We start from the raw sequence: 16019 nt of genomic DNA on the forward strand, positions 1-16019 counted from the left end.
ACAGAAGGACCAGCTGGGCTGCGAAGTGAGAAGGACCCCCGTCCACCCCGCGAAGGGCAGAGAGGGAGCAGGGACCCGTGGGCTGGAGATGACAGAGGTCCTCTTAGACGCGTTCACCTGCAGGTAACCAGCTGTAGGTCCCCGGGCGGGGGTGGTCTTGTAGGCGGCTGTTACAGCAGCAGAGGAAGGTGGGTGGGTGGGCAGAGCTGGAGGCAGAGGCTTGGATGTCCCTGACAGATGTGCCTTCCTGGGAAGCAAGCACCCAGAGAGAAGCACGGGAGGCTGAAGATGGATTACGTCTTTTAGGAAGGGGGCAGAGTAGGGGAGGAAGGTTGCTTGTGTCACCTGGTATGATTTATCGGGTGTTAGAATTGCTGTTCTTGTCCCAAAACATGTCCCTATAGCCCCTGACAGGTCTCTGTCAGAGATTCATGACTGGGGGTTAACAAGCAATCTCATTCAAGACGCACATACCCTGGGGAGGGCTGATGGGACCCGGAGTCCAACTGTTAGTCTTTCACACCTTGGGGATGAGCCTCTAGGTTGAAGGGAGGAGGAAGGGCCGGCCGGAGGGGACTGGGGGACTGTGTTGTCATGGAAACCCCGGGAGGGAAGGGCGGTGGAAGGCGGTCAGCCCGCTGAGTGTGGCCGAAGGTTCAGAGGTCAAGGAGTGTGGAGACCAAGAAGAAGCCAATGGATTTCACCAGAAGGCAGTTATTGATGACTTCGAGAGGGCAGTGGGGCCCCAGTCAGGGAGGAATCAATGGGGAGAAAAATAAGGCAGCAAGTAATTTGGCAAGAGAATGTCGAGGCACAGGGCCCTGGCGTACTTGGGAGGTGCTGGAGGTCCGCTTCCAGAGCCCCGCCACGAAGCCGGCAGTTCAGCGAAGTGAGTCCCATCAAGGTGTCAGTCCCTCGGTGCGTATGAAAGTTGCTTTTATGCCGTCCTGTAGTTTATTAAGTGTGCAACGGGGTCATGTCTAAACACAGCCTGTAGCTTCATCAGAAACACTCTGTGGCTACAAAAGGGCTCATCATCCTCGGAGCCTTCCGTGAGTCCTGATCATTGATCACCAGAATAGGCTCGAAATGTGACAAGAATTACCGGAACGTGACAGAGACACGAAGTGAGCATACGCTGTGGGGGAAAATGGTGCTCGTAGACTTGGTCCACGCGGGGTTGGCCCAGACCCTCAGTCGTAAAAACCACAGCGTCTGTGAATAGCACGAGGCGGGCCTGTGTGATGAAGAAGGAGCCTCGGGGGCCCGTGGAGGCCCGTCAGGTCAGGAGGTGGGCGGATGGTAAAGGCAAAAGGGAAGAAACAGATAAGCAGGAGAGGCTGCGAGAAGGAGAAGGAAGAAATGAAGTGTCTATAGAAGGAAACCAGGCAATAGAAAGATGTGAGAGGCTGCAGAGAACTTACTAGAAGAGTGAGCCCCGAAGGACTGCCCTTCTCAAGTGCAAGGAAGGAGATGGAGAGAGGCATAAGGATCATTAGAGCAAACCGGCTGGTGTTTTTGCACCTGCTAATCGCCTCTCTGTTTAAGGGGTTCGGAGAAGCCCTCCTGTGTGAAATTTCGTTTTGTGCTGTTTTCAGAAAGTATTTACTTTTTCACGTTACATGGGTATGATAGTTCTCTTGTTCTTACCGGTTAAAAGTAATTTTATGAATAAGAATTTGAGACACATGCTAGAGCATAGGAAACTTCCTGTCACCTGGAAACCCCTTCTGTTTTGCTCCTTTTCAAAGTAAAATCGTTTTCATTTTGTGACCCCAGAGCCTCGTGCCTTGGCATGAACCACGTGACAACTTGGGTGCGTATACTCGGGAAACCAGCATGGTTTTTCGTATCTCACTGTTACGTAGAGGCAGAAGAGAGATACACCACGGGCTTGTATTCCTTTCAAAGCAAAATCCAACCAGTTTGGTGCCTTGAGGTTGGGTATCTTTTTTAAAAGGTCACCGTTCATGTTTCATTGCCTCCCACAAGCTCTGTGTTACACATTAGGGACGCCTGAAATTCTTAACAAATAAAATGCCCAACTTCTGTTCTCCGCTTAGCGTGTTTCATTTCACTTTAGGAAAAAGAGGAGCGGTACCTTCTGTTATTCTCCAGTGTCCTGATAATGTTATCGGCAAGTCCTCGGATGAGTGGCTTTATCTACCAGGTTAGTAGATTTCATATAAAGCACATAGCAGGATCCAGAATGAAAACAGGTTTCCATCCAGATGCAGTATTTCCACTGTGACGTAAAAAGGTCCAGCCAGAGAACACAGAATGTTCTGACCCTTTGTTGTAATTAAACAGCTTATAAGATCAGATGTTCTTTAGATCAGAAACCTTTATATTGCTGTAATGAGTTTATCTTCAATGTCCACTGCTCTGGTTATGAGCATGACCTATGCATGTTCAAAAAGAACTCTTAAGTGTGCAACCGGATAAATTCGCAGCCAAGTTTCATGGGCTCGTCTCACATCATTACTGCTGAGAAACTATAAAGCGGATTCGGGGTTCTGAAGTACAAGTCGTGAAGAAACTCCTTAGGAAGTTAAACTTCCTTCAACCTGCTCCCCAAATATGGAGGGGGCCGTGAGTTACGGTTGCCTGTTTTTAATCTGTCGTAGCAATTACTAATTTTCATAGAAAAATTTTTTTATTTTTATTTATTTATTTTTTGGGAATCTTTACTTTGTTGACAGATTCTCCTGCAAATGTGTCAGAAAAAAGTGAGCTGTTTCTAAATCCCCACCATATGGTTTAGGGCGTTTTAGCAAAACACAACCCATTCAGCAGTGATTCTTGAGAGGGTCACAAAAATCTAATAGACATAAGCAGAGATGCATATAACCACAGACTTAATGGGAATGTTCTTTTCTTGATAGGGAAAAATACCAGTAGCGGGAATGGCGGTGACTAGATTAGATGAAGTCGAAGGAAATGACAACACATTGGAAATCACAGGTAATTTTCTCTTTTTTCAAGTAGCTACTTGAAATCCTTTTTGGGACGAAATGGAATTTGAGTAAATTAATGTCATTATTTTCTGTGATAAGCCTCTGAGTGAGTTTTACCTGGGCAAGGCAGAGTGTAATTAGGGCCCAGCGATGGAACACAGTCTCCTGGTCATTTGGAAACCTCGGCTTTGCCATTAGTTTCAATCTCTTCTTTCATAAGAGCTGCTTGTTAGAACTCAGAAATAACAAAATGGACTGACATAAAAGCACAAACTGAAGAAAATGCCAAGCCTGACCTTTTGGCCTGTGGTGCCTTTTTGCCAGGACTGTGTGATTTCCATGTGACAGTGGTATTTTTTTTTTGTATGGACTTGGCACGGTGGCTGACACTGGGATAATGGCCCCAGGCCTTACCTACTTCTTTCCCAGGAGGGAGCCTGAGATTAGATGTTGGTCCGTTTCAACTTTGAATAGTTCGGTGAGGCAGTCCAGAATTCTCCCGGCGGGCTGAGATGGGCCCTGGCCTTCAATTTTTGCCCTGTGAGTTTGTTTGAAGTTTTACACTCCTTTCCTCTGATTCTGTAAGCAGTAGAAGTCAGGGACAGTGTTAGAAATCAGATACAGATACTTAATTTCCTGACCTCATGAGCTGTTCCTCCTGACATAGAAGCTTCCACAGGGTTATTCTCTAGGTGCGAGTCTTAGTTGCGTTGAGTCTGTGTATGGAGGAGGTGAGCTCAGGCTTCTCGTCTCTCATTACCAAATGCTCCCCGTCGGACGATGCAGGTAACATAGAGAGAATCGTCATCCACTGCAACAGCAGTCAGGACTTCCAGGAGTGGCTGGAGCAGCTGTGCCGACTCATCCGGGGACCCGCCTCCTGCAGCTCGTTATCCAAAACGTCATCGTCATCTTGCAGCGCCCATTCCGTAAGTGGCCCACTCGTGCTGTATGGGGGTTGTTGAGGCTCTCGTCAGACCTGCCTGCAGAGGACTTACGAGAAGTAGCGAGCATGCCCTAAGACTTCGGCTTGTCTATGTCTGTAGGTTTCGAAGTACAGTAAAACCTCATGAATTCCGATGGCTGGTTTTGGACAAGGGTCCACCCAAGTTAAGACAGAGGTGTGCACTTCTTTTGATGGTCCTAAGGGTCTCCCCACCCCTCCAAATCTCATTTATGCCACCACATTCATTAGGTCACCTTCAAGGGTAAACTTCCAGCGTTGCCTTCTTCCAAGTTAGCATGAATTTGGACTTCCTGGAATTGGAATCGATGAGATTTTACCGTACTTGTTAAGTGAGAGCGAAGATTGCCGTGTTCTCTGTTAACACTCATACCAGCCATGCCAAAACTCCAGTCTCGAGCAGGGCGTGTTGCAGTGCGAAGAACGAGGGCTTTGGCATTGGACCTGAGTTCAAATCTTGGCTTTGTCAGTCGCCAGCTAGTTTCTTTGCTTTGCTGATGTTCGTCTTCAGTTGTTCTGGTGAAATAACCTCTTTTGGCACCTAGTTGAGCGCCCAACACGTGACTGAACCCATTCGAGGTTAACTCTGCTTTCCTCTCTTCTAAAGGAAAGCCACCCCTGGCTTGAGTGAAATTCCAGCAGAGAGAGGGAAGACAGGATCATAGGATGTTGAGTCAGTGGGGTGCTGTTGCTCAGAGACCCCTGTAAGCTGGACTGAAAAGTGCTAGTTCTCAAACGGGATGCTTTTGTGTTCCCACCTTTTCCTTCCTGTGGCTGGCTTTGCTGATCCAATGACACTGCGCTGTTCTCTCGCCGTGTTGGCCCAAGGTCGGGTTCAGATGGCAGATTGCCAACATCTCATCAGACATTTTCCCAGTCTTTTAGCTCTACTGGACAGCCCCGAGGACCCCTGGAGCCTCCTCAGATTATAAAGCCGTGGAGTTTAAGTTGTCTGCGACCTGCACCTCCACTTAGACCGTCAGCAGCACTAGGTTATAAAGAGGTAATTTTTGCTACCTATGGTATAAAATGCTTCTGACAAGCTCATTCCCTAGCTCATTACAAAGAGTCCTGTGGGAATGTGCTAGAATTATGCTATGGCATACACATCAATCACTTGGGAATTGTCAGACTCGGGGATTTCTTATTTATCAACTATCCGCAGGGTTTGTGTGCACTGCCTGAGCTCCCGGGTGCCCTCCCAGAGTGCCTCTGGTTCACCTTTCTCGTGGTCCGGCGTGTATACCCAAGGGCCACTTCACTGGACTTGAATTTCCACCCAAGCAGACCCAGTTGTGCATTTGGGATCATTCTGGTCTGTTAAGCCAAACTGGGAAAGTCTTACAGGACCAGGCCCTGGGTCTGAACTATGAGGGGCTGGACTTTTTGCTACAGTTGGGAGGGGAAAAGAATTCAATGAAAAGAATGTCCTTTAAGCAGAAGCTTCTAGGCAATAACCTTAGAGGGCATTGGATATTTGGGTACTGTGGGGACTTCAAGGTTCTATGTTTTCCTGAAAGTTGCAGTCAGGAAGTATCAGTCACTGGCCTCTGTGGACATGTGGACTATTACTTTTCCCCCCAAGCTGTTTCTCATCATTCCAGCTTTCAGTGAAGAGCCTCGTTTATTAGGAACTGTTCTTTACCCAGGTCTTACCGAGTGAAGGTGTAAGTCTGTGAGGGTTATGAGGTGCGTCTTGGAATTAGGGGGCAACGCGACACAGATTCAGCTCAATTTTAAGTTTGTCTCCATCTCAAACACCGTGCTGCTATTTCGATGAATTGTTGCCTCCAACCCTGAGTGCAGTAAAAATAAAACGATCTTTGGACACTGGAGGATTTTTTGATCATTTCAGTTGGGCACGACAGGAGAAAGCTAAATCCTTATTACCTACCTCTGTTCAGAATTGGGTGAGGAAACAGTCCCACAGGTTTGCTTTGGAATTTGGCCCGTGATACCCGCAAGCATCCAGTTTTCTTCTCCGATTACATGAGCCAGGAGGGCCACTTCATAGTTACGTGGGTCCCCTTTTTAACGATGGCTATTTTGTAATTGTCAGTCACTAAGTTCAAGTGCCGGTGAGCCTTGAAGGGTTAAGTTGACTTAATCCTTCCCAGAACTAATCCTAAGGCATGATCATGTCGTTTCCACTGGGCGAAGAGAGTTATTAATATGTCCTTACTATGTAGTGTGTATTTCGGTTACTTTCAGTATTTGTTACTCTGCACGGAACTGTATTCCTTGGGCTTTTTGCATGGTGATATTTGCATTTGAGACTAATGTGGGAAACGTAATGATATTCACTCTGTGTAACTGATGATGACACTAACATTTCAAATGTTGTTTTAGAATTGTTGATAAATGGATTTGGTCATTATAACCATCGACCTCTCACGCTCATCTTCTCTTTCTTTACATATTCACTTTAGAGGATGTCTTATATCTTAAAGGTAAGGGTAGAACTATATCTTTGGCTTACAGTGACGTTATAATGCTGTGCCATAACCTTTGATGAATGAAGCTTTCCTTTATGCTTGTTTTGTCCCTTGTTCTGATTGGTGGCTAAAATATGAAGATGCAAATCTGACATGTAAGTACTTTCTTCAAAAAAGCAGGCTCTTGGGAAATACGTTTGAAAACGACGTCTTAGACGCCCTAAAAAGGCCTGTTTTCCTTGTGTGGCTGTATGTGTTTTAATGCTCTTTTTCCTGTTATTTTTGTCATATGTGAGTTTTCCATGGCTGTCTGTTTTTAAGCCTAAGTGGGTCATTGTGGCTGAGTGGAAAAAATTAGATTCTTTGTTCCATATATTTTAAGGTACCAATGATTATCCACACATCACGTAGATGCATCGCATGGGAGATTGGGAGAATGGTCGCCATTCTAATCCATTTACTTGGTTACGGGCACTGGTTATTCAGACGGCAAAGGCAAACTCAATAATTCGTGGCTCTGTCATCTCCTAATTAAAAATATGGCTTTAGGGGTGCCTGGGTGGCTCAGTGGGTTAAAGCCTCTGCCTTTGGCTCAGGTCATGATCTCAGGGTCCCGGGATCGAGCCCCACATCGGGCTCTCTGCTCAGCGGGGAGCCTGCTTCCTCCTCTCTCTCTGCCTGCCTCTCTGCCTACTTGTGATCTCTGTCTGTCAAATAAATAAATAAAAATCTTAAAAAAAAAAATAAACTACGGCTTCAGATATGTATGTCTAAGCTTGGGTCTGCACCTGTGACTGCCGACCCGGAGTTATTTATGCAGAGAGCACTCATTTGGCTTTTCTCTCCAACTTCAGGGAAAGGATTCAGTCCCTCTGCCTTGATTTTCCCATCTGACAAATGGAAATTAATATTCTTCTTTGGGGGACTGTTGCTAGGGAAAATGTATTTATACCACTTTGAAGCTCTTTGAAAAGCAGTGTGTACTATAGTTGTTATTTAATTCCCTTAAAACTGTAGCAGTGAGGACCCTAAACCAAATTAGGAATACGGTTATTTCCCTAGGATTGACACCCACTACTTTCTCTACAGATGGGCACATGTCCCTCTGGCAATTGAGAGGAGAGTGTCATTGCCTCTGTTTTATGTTACCTTTTAGAGCTTATTGGAGCCATTTATTGTGTGCATTATTAAATTTAGATGCACTCTGGAGACCGTCAAAATAAGAGAGAGCCATTTGGTTTAATTTCATTTGCTCTTTTTCATTTGTTTTCGGGGGGAGAATTCTAATTCATAAAGAAACCTCCGTCCTTACAGGAGTCTAGTAAAAGCCCCAAAACGATGAAGAAGTTTCTTCACAAAAGAAAGACGGAAAGAAAGCCGTCGGAGGAGGAATACGTGATTCGGAAAAGTACGTGTTTTATACCTTTTGACAGTCGGTTACAGATGAGCTAGTAGAAGAATTTTGTTGAAGGCAGATGATCAGAGCAGTTTGTCCTCTGGTATCACCTGTTACAGAAAACTGTGCACGCTCTCAGGTTCTGTCACCTCTAAGCTTTCTGAACGAGCTGCCTCCCGTTGCATTTCATTGATCTGAGCCAGACGGCTGCCCTATGACCTTCACCTTGGACATTTCATCCCGCCTGGTTGGGAACCACTAAAGGGCCCCATATGCTATGGATACATTGCCCCCCGCCTTATTTTCTGATGCCCAAGATGTTTTCCCCTGCCGAGACACACTAAATAGACCTGAAGGCCGAAACCCTTCTGGAAGTTAAATGCTCAGTGACGTTCCCAGTTCGCCAAGGAATCAGCCTGCTGCCGTGTAGAAGCAGCTTGATTCTGAGGCAGACTGCACTGTCGGTCGACCGGTCCCTATGTGCGCCTTTGCCTCGATCGCGGGGACCGAGGTACTCTGGGGCACGGGTAAAGGAGTAAGTGATGCATTGCAAAGGGTGTCTCAGCCAAAAATACACTCTGGAGAACTCTTTGCCACACTCCAGCTTCTGCATGGCCCAGCCTGCCCCCCGCGGAGTACGCATCAGTCCTCTGGCAGGGTTCTGTGCCACCCCCCCACCCCCCCCCAAGTCCCTTCAAGAAGATTTTGGCAAGGGGAGGGAGAATCAATGACTCTGCTGGCTGGTTGGAAAAAGTGGGCGAGTTCTGTGCGGGAAAGCTTCCTAGAGAAGGGAAGCCTGGCAGTGTGGAGGAGGGGCAGTTTGTGGTGTGTGTCAGGGGAGAACCGAGGCTGGGGCCATGCCCAGTGCTGCCATCGTGGCTCCTAGGAGTCTAGTAAAAGCCCCCAATGATGAAGAAGTCTCCTCAGAAGAGAAAAATGGAAAGAGAGCCACCAGAGGAGGCTTTCCGGGCAGGGGGAGGGGGGAGCCGGTCCCCAGCAGCCGAGCGCGTGGCATCCTTTTGAGGTTCTAGAGACGGATCTCTCTCTGCCAAGTCTTTACCCCTTAAATCCCCCAGGTACCGCCGCTCTGGAAGAAGATGCGCAGATCCTGAGGGTGATCGAAGCCTATTGCGCCAGTGCGAACTTGCAGCCAGGCCACGGCTCAAGTAGGTCCCCCCACCCCCCGCAACCACTTTCTCGTCTGACTGTTCAGCGCCTCTTTGCAAAAAAAAAAAAAAAAAGTGAAAAGCAGGTGACCTGGTGCAGAATTGCATCTTTCCGATAAGGTGCTTTGAGCTGCCAGGCGGTTTGTTTACCCGCTGCTTCTTTTCACCCAGAGAGAAAGACAGATGCAAGAGTAAAAAAGTTGGAGGTGATAGAAATGAAAAAAAAAATTTTTTTTTTCAAAAAGTCCTTCTCCTTTGAAGTACACAGATACCTTCAGCAGCACTAGTTAGGAATTAAAGAGCCCAGAGAGTTCCTGTGTCTGTGAACTGATGCTAATCTCTTCTCATAGGCAGATTTGGAAAGGAAGTCAGAATACTATCTTTGATCAGTTGCATATTTAAGCGAACTGAACAGCACTTCACCCAGCTCGGGTTTCACAGTTGCTCTGAAAATCTGGAAATGTAGCTGCGTGGAGCAGGGGGGCTGTTGGGAATGTCCACAGTTTACAGGGAGCTGTCAGGGAAGCGTACAAGGGTACCGCCCCCCAGCCTCCCAGCACCTTTCAGGCTACATGCTGAGAGCGAGATGAGGTTTCCTGATTGATCCTTGAACTTGATCCTTGAACCGCTTCGGGTCTGTCTTGTCTTCCGTGATTATAGACATTCAGGAGACCTGGTGTGAGGTGTTTTGATCTGCAGAAGTGAGTTCTCTCCCTGTTGGACAGCTACTGACCAATCACTTGAGTGGGGGTGGGGATGGCTTGGGTGATGGACTTGACCCATGCCTTTGAAGTAATGTGTCCCCCAGGGCTGGCGGGAGAACATTTGATGTCACACTTTGACATGTTTGACCATGAGGAGAGGAGTGCCCTATGTTCCCCTTCACAGACAGATCCTGGCTGTGGCTTTAGGCACACCCAGCTCTGAGAACAAGTTTCGAGGAGGCAGGAAGGGACAGAGAGCAGTTTGGGCTGTGAAAACTAGGAGGGAGCGGGTGCCAGGGAGACAGCAGAAGAAGCATCCCTCATATAAAACATGACCTCATCTGCTCCCCGAACCTGCACTCTTCACGTTGACAGCGTCCGCCAATCTGTAGGAGGCACAGGCAGGTGTTCTGGTCTCAAGAGTCCCATTTCCGCCCCTCCTGCCCAGCCTTCCCCTGAGACTTGGCCATGTCTAGCATCATGGCGGCCTCCCATCCCCCTCCCTCTCCAGCTGGAAGTCCTGTTTCCCAGGAACTCACTGCTGTTACTTCCCACCACGTTTAACCAGTCAGTCAGTCAGCCAGTCTGCTGCCTACTTGGTAAGCACCTGTGGAGTGCCAGACCCTGTGGAAAGCAGAGACACCACCACCTCAGCGAGGGGGAGGCAATGAGCACACACAACGCAAAGGCTGAAGGTTAAGGGCTCGAGCTCCAAAAGGAAGGCTCCAGAAGCGAGGGGGAGGTTGGAGGTGCAGGAGAGCTCTTTGGTCCGGTCCCTTGTCTGTTCTGTCACCTCTTCCATCTCTAGACCCATAAAGATGCCCACATCTTTGTGCGATGTGGTAACGCGCACCCCCGCACTGCCCTTCACCAAAATGGACTTCACTCACAAAATAGCCCCCACCCTGGCCAAAATCAAGTCATTTATTTGTCTGTTTTCTCATGTCAGGAAGATTTTAGTCAGCAAGTGTTGGATGACTGCTCTGTGGGTACAAGGCAGCAACGTGCCATCGACAAAGACCCCTCAGCGACAATAGCAGAAGGGCCAACACCTAGAGTAGTCTCTTTTTCCCTCTCGCAACCCTTGTCTTCGTAGGTGCTCGCAAAGATTCACTCCCACAAGTCTTACTCCCTGAGGAGGAGAAACTCATCATTGAAGAAACCAGGAGCAATGGCCAGACTATCATTGAAGAAAAGTGAGTAGAGCAGGCTACATTTTCTGATTTGTCTGGGGGCTGGAAAGAAGGTTCTGGCAGGGTAGTGCGTCTGTTGCAAAGCCCGCACTGAAGGACAGTGCCTCCTTGTCCAGGCGTATAGCCCTTTTTGCTCTCACGCCGCTGGGAACTATGGGAGGGCAGCCCCCCAACAAGGGGAAGGAGGAATGGGAAGCAGAGTGGGTGGAACTTTCTGGGGCCAGCTCCCCCGTACAGTAAAGTGCTTCAGAGTATTCAAGAATAGCACTCCAGGGTCCAGATGGTTCTGGGGAAGGCTACAGCACTACTTCTCCTGGCCAGAGGGTTGCTTCTCCCATTTACTGAGTCAAACCCTGGACATTCACATACTTGAATATTTAGAATCCTCCAGAAACCCAGTGAGACAAGCATTACTTTCACCACTTCTATTGAGGTTGAGGCACAGGGAAATGATGTTCCCAGTCTACCTTTGCACATTAGTGAGGGTGACCTAATGGGGGAAAATCAGGTTAAGTACCTTTGGGCTCATAAAATAAACAAAGTAGCCAAATAATTCATTTCTTTAAACTTGAGTCATTTCTGAAGTCAGGCCTAAATTTGCATAGGACAGCATATTTCAAAGTGCTTGACATCGTCAATGTGTTTTTCCATCTGGTATATGAAGTGATGTGGCAAAATGGTAAAGCACTTGGGCTCAAGAGAACAGCCCTGGTTCAAGTCCAAATTCTGCATCACATTAGCTGTGTGACCTGGGGCCAGCCTCTTTAACTGCTTCATGCCTCGGTTTCTGCATCCATGAATGGGTATGATGGTAATACTTGAATTTAAGGTTTGTTGTGGGGCTAAATGGAAGAAGAAGTATAAAGGCTGGCCCATGGTCATCACTCAATAAATGATAACGGTTGTAATAACATTGTTATGAGAGCTATATTAATCCCCACAGCAACTTTGTGTGGCTTGCGGGAAATGTGGTATTATCCTCATTTTGTATGCAAAGAAAGTAAGACAAGGAGAGGAGGAGAAAGAAACTGGTTACCCAGGGCTGGAGGACTGGTAAGTGGTAGGATCAGAACTGGAACCCAGATCTCCAGAGTTCTTGTCCAGGGAGAGACTTGACTCAGCCAGGGCAGTTCATCCTCTTTTAAGACAGGTGGGATCTTCCAGAAATAATGCCCCCGACTTTGTGTCATGCAGGGTCATGTAGAGTCGGAGAGGTGAGAACAGCAGTGCCATCACACAGATATCGTAAGATAGGCAGGGTCTCAACACCCCTAATATGTTAGGTGATGTTCATTCCTGCCCCAAAGAAAGAATCAGAACCTTATGACGAGCCCTGGTCTCTCTTTCTTTGTACTCCCTCAAGCTGGGAAGCAAGCGGCCAAGGAAGAGAGCAAAATAGGAAAGGTGCCAAGACATGGCATTCGAATGACCATGCATGCTGGCAGTTGTTTGCCCATAAAAATGGCGACCATGAGGATGGTTCGTAGCAGTCTCTCTCTCTCCTGACCAGCTAGAAAGTCCACTGCTTTTCAGGATCTGTAGTTCTCGAAAGCTGCTTTTATGGTTGAGTTTTCCTTAACAGCATTTCAGTGCCAGCTCTTAATCTCTGAACTTTATGTTGTAGGAGTCTGGTTGACACTGTGTATGCCTTGAAGGATGAGGTCAAAGAACTGAAACAGGTAATGAAATAGAGTAGTCATTTTCTCGGGTCATATAACAGGAACAAGGTGGTGAGGTGGGGATTTTTCTTGTGTCTTCAAGGTAGGTTTTGTTGATTTTACTGCATGGTCTTGGCTTCAGATTTCTCAGGATTGCTCATATACCTACTTAGCGGTTTGCAATAGGGTCCCATACTTAGTGATGGCTTTCCTGTGCTCTGACATCTGTAAGCAGAACGTTAACAAAGATAAGACACTTGTGAGTGCGTGAGTATAAGGAGAACCGAGTATAAGGATTGAAGATGAAGCTTCTTACATGGGTCTCTGGTTTGATGGGGTGGTTCCCTTCATGGAGATCCGGAGCCACAGGAGGAAGAGAAGGTTGGGGTGACTGTAGAGATAGAGTTCACTTTAGGACATAATGAGTTTGAGGTACTTGTATATACCAAGTTGATACTGGGGGACTGTGGACCTAGTGCTTGTGAGATGAGATGAGGTCAAGTGTGTAAGAGACGTGCACGGCCTCTGAGTTGAGCTGCAGGAGATGAGACACTAAGTGAAAAGAGAGCTAAGCCGGAAGAGGGCCTGGGCCAGAGCCACCGTGGATGCTTACGCCACAGGCCCAAAGAATGCGAAAGCTCTGCCCGAGAGGGGTCAGAGAAGCAGGGGCCTGTCCTGCCTTAGAAGCTGAGAGAAAGGAGCCCGAGGAAGGCATGTACAGTCAGTGGTGAAGGCTGCTAAGAAGATGAGCAGGAGGAGCCCTGGGAAGGGCGCCCTTGGTTGGGGAATTAACCAGTCTTTTGCCATCATAGGAAAATAAAAGAATGAAGCAGTGCCTGGAAGAAGAATTGAAATCAAGAAGGGACCTAGAAAAGCTGGTGCGGAGGCTGTTGAAGCAGACTGATGAGTGTATTCGGGCCGAGTCCAGTAGCAAGACCTCCGTTCTTCCGTAACCGTCACTGTGCAACTGGGCACACGTGCCTCCGGGGCATCTAGAAATGTCCAGCTGAATGATTTGTTTGCTCACTTCCTTGGTTTTTATTTTGTATCTGAGTCAGTCTCTCTCTCTCTCTCTCTCTCTCTCTCGCTCTCTCTGTTTGCTTGAGTGTTCGTTGTCGTTTGGTTATTGGTTGGTTATTTTCTTTTTGACCGGGGTAAAAGCGAGACATGGTGGTGGAACTCTCCCCCGAGTCTTTTCCACTCAATAAGAAAAGGAAAACGAGGATTTAAAATGGATTTTAGATGATTTAAATGGTCTTCATATGGCCTTCAATTTATAGTGCCTCTTCACCAGCCATTACTCGCCCCCACACCCCGCTCTGTCACTCTTTTGGGGCTGCCGTATCAAAGTGGCCGGCCGTGGCTTAGTAAATGTGAACTTGACTTTTTCTTTCATGCTTTCTTGTATCTGGAAGCCCCTCAGTACCCAATTTAAGGAGGGCAAAGCTCCTTGAGCTATGACAAGGGTAGGGTCATTTGCCCAGTGACCCAGCCATCCTGCCCCGACTATCATGTGCCACCCTCAATGCACACTTTTTTTTTTTTTAAATTACTGCCCTGTGTTGTCTATAAGGCCAAGAAAACAGTAGCATCCTTATTCCTTTTGTGTGGGTTTACATTTTAACTCTATGGGGCAGAAGCCCCGGTCACCCTTGCCAACACCAGACCCATTAGCAAGTTGCAGTAGACAATCTTGCCCATCTGCCGCAGAGTTGACCATGCCCGCCCAGTGCATGATAGTTTTTGCCCGTCACTGTCTGCCTCGTGTGTAAGTTTTCTACTTCCCCAGTGCTTTTCAGCCAACCGTGTAAAGCGGTATGTAAACTCGTACGTGTGCACTTTGCCTACTTTTGGAAATATAGACCGTGAGCAGTCACTTCATCTACATGGCATATTTCAACTTGTGAACCTCTCCTTCAAAACAATCCGCATTGAGGAGATAGCGTGCCCTAGTAGACTGCTTTAATTCACTTTATCACTCTTCCAGGTATGCAGTGCGAAGCTGTAATATTCATCAACCTCTTTGAGTAGGACTTGAAGCATTATTTGCAGAAATGTGCTGTTGGTCGAGTTTGCATATCCAGAAAGAAAGGACCCCCCCCCCCGCCCATCCCCCTACTCCTGGCAGTGGTCGTGTGCTGGTTCCTGGTGAAGCTCCGTGTTTGGAACTTGTCTACTAACATTGCTCGTTGACTCCAACAGTCCCCTTTGTGAGTGTCTCCAAGTTTAAAACAGTGGTAAACCAGGTTTAGAAGAGGGTCCCAGAAGAGCAGAACACATCCAAACAGGCACAAATGGAAGTCGGCACGAGGCTGCAGGACAGAGCAGTGCAACCCACTGCCCCCTCTCCCCAAGACAGGTGCAGTCAGGCAGGTGGGGCTGATCACTGGAAAGAGCGGCAAAGGGCCAATGGACTGGTCAAGGTCGCCTTCCAGATATATTTGATGGGTCCCTCTAAATGTGGGTTTTGCCAATGGCGTTTAGAAACCACACTTGAAGTTTGAATCCCCCAGCTCGCTAAGCTCTTTTTTTTTGTAGTACTCGGGGGGCCTCAAGTTCCCGTAGCTCCACGGTACAGGGCTATTGACTGCTTGCCACACGGCAGAAATGACACCATCCGCAGGAAGGGGACGGTTCTGGAAGACCGCCATCAGCCAACCGCATGCAGCCATCTTTGGAATGAAGAGTGAAGATTTCTAGAAGTGGCTCCTGTTCTGTTTTTAAGCCCAGCAGCTTAGATACACCATCCTCCACCTAAAAATGAACAACCACCACACAGACCTGAGCATCTGCCCCACCTGTGGTTAATGAATGGCTTGCAGTAAATGCGCCAGCTATATCCGTAGGGAACATTTTTGTGATTATAAAATACTTTAGCTGATAAGGCATAGGATTGCTTACAATATTGAAAGGTCTTTATTTTAAAGTGATGTGTACATATGCATGTTTCTGGAACTGGGCCTTTTGGAAGAGAGGCCCTTGGTACTGTGGGTAGTGAAGCAGTCCTACACAGGAAACGAAGCCATGTTCACCCGAGACCAGTGTCTCCATAGGTGTGTTGTTTACAATCCTCTGTAAGTGGGTTCCTGTCACCCTGTAATTAAACCGCTGCCCTTAGAGGCTTTTTAGTTCCTCTTCCGTCATGTCCCTTCTTACACAAGCTCAGATTTTCTAACTTGTTTTTATTTTGAAGACTTTTAAAATGGACATTTTCAATAAATAAGAATAACAGTGCTTTATAAACCAAGTCCTGTGTTTTTCTTCTCTTCTTTTTCTCTTCTCTTCTCCTCACAGGGTGGCAGCTTCCTCCCCCATGTACTCCTGAGCTGTCCGCTGTCACCGGGTCCCCTGGCAGGTGCACTTGCTCCCCACTTCACAGAGATAACTCATGTCATAAGACAGAACCTTCCTTAACTTCGCCACCCCTCTCCTTCTGGTCCCAACCTACGAACTGTTCGCACACCATTTTCCGTCCACAATCAGGATTTTATCAGCCAGTGATAGCCTACATTCTGACCACAGTTGGAATGCTGGTGTCAGCCGTCA

The 16019-nt window shown here is 47.6% G+C and overlaps 1 protein-coding gene across 10 annotated transcripts in view; it reads left to right on the plus strand.

Annotated features, from left to right (window-relative positions):
- The window catches only part of ARHGEF6 (Rac/Cdc42 guanine nucleotide exchange factor 6), a 128631-nt gene extending 112915 nt beyond the window's left edge, over window positions 1–15716 (plus strand). For 3 of the 10 annotated variants that reach the window (XM_082717610.1, XM_082717611.1, XM_082717607.1), the window contains 8 exons: window positions 2084–2170; window positions 2886–2964; window positions 3744–3886; window positions 7671–7764; window positions 8829–8918; window positions 10719–10818; window positions 12440–12494; window positions 13286–15716. In XM_082717610.1, the coding sequence (XP_082573736.1) occupies window positions 2084–2170; window positions 2886–2964; window positions 3744–3886; window positions 7671–7764; window positions 8829–8918; window positions 10719–10818; window positions 12440–12494; window positions 13286–13426 (789 nt within the window). In that variant the 3' untranslated portion in view covers window positions 13427–15716. The other 7 variants (XM_082717606.1, XM_082717613.1, XM_082717609.1 and 4 more) reach the window with 4 other exon arrangements.
- Window positions 15717–16019: the final 303 nt, after the last annotated feature.

This window comes from Mustela nivalis, assembly GCF_964662115.1.
Source record: "Mustela nivalis genome assembly, chromosome: X".
Classification (NCBI taxonomy): Eukaryota; Metazoa; Chordata; class Mammalia; order Carnivora; family Mustelidae; genus Mustela; species Mustela nivalis.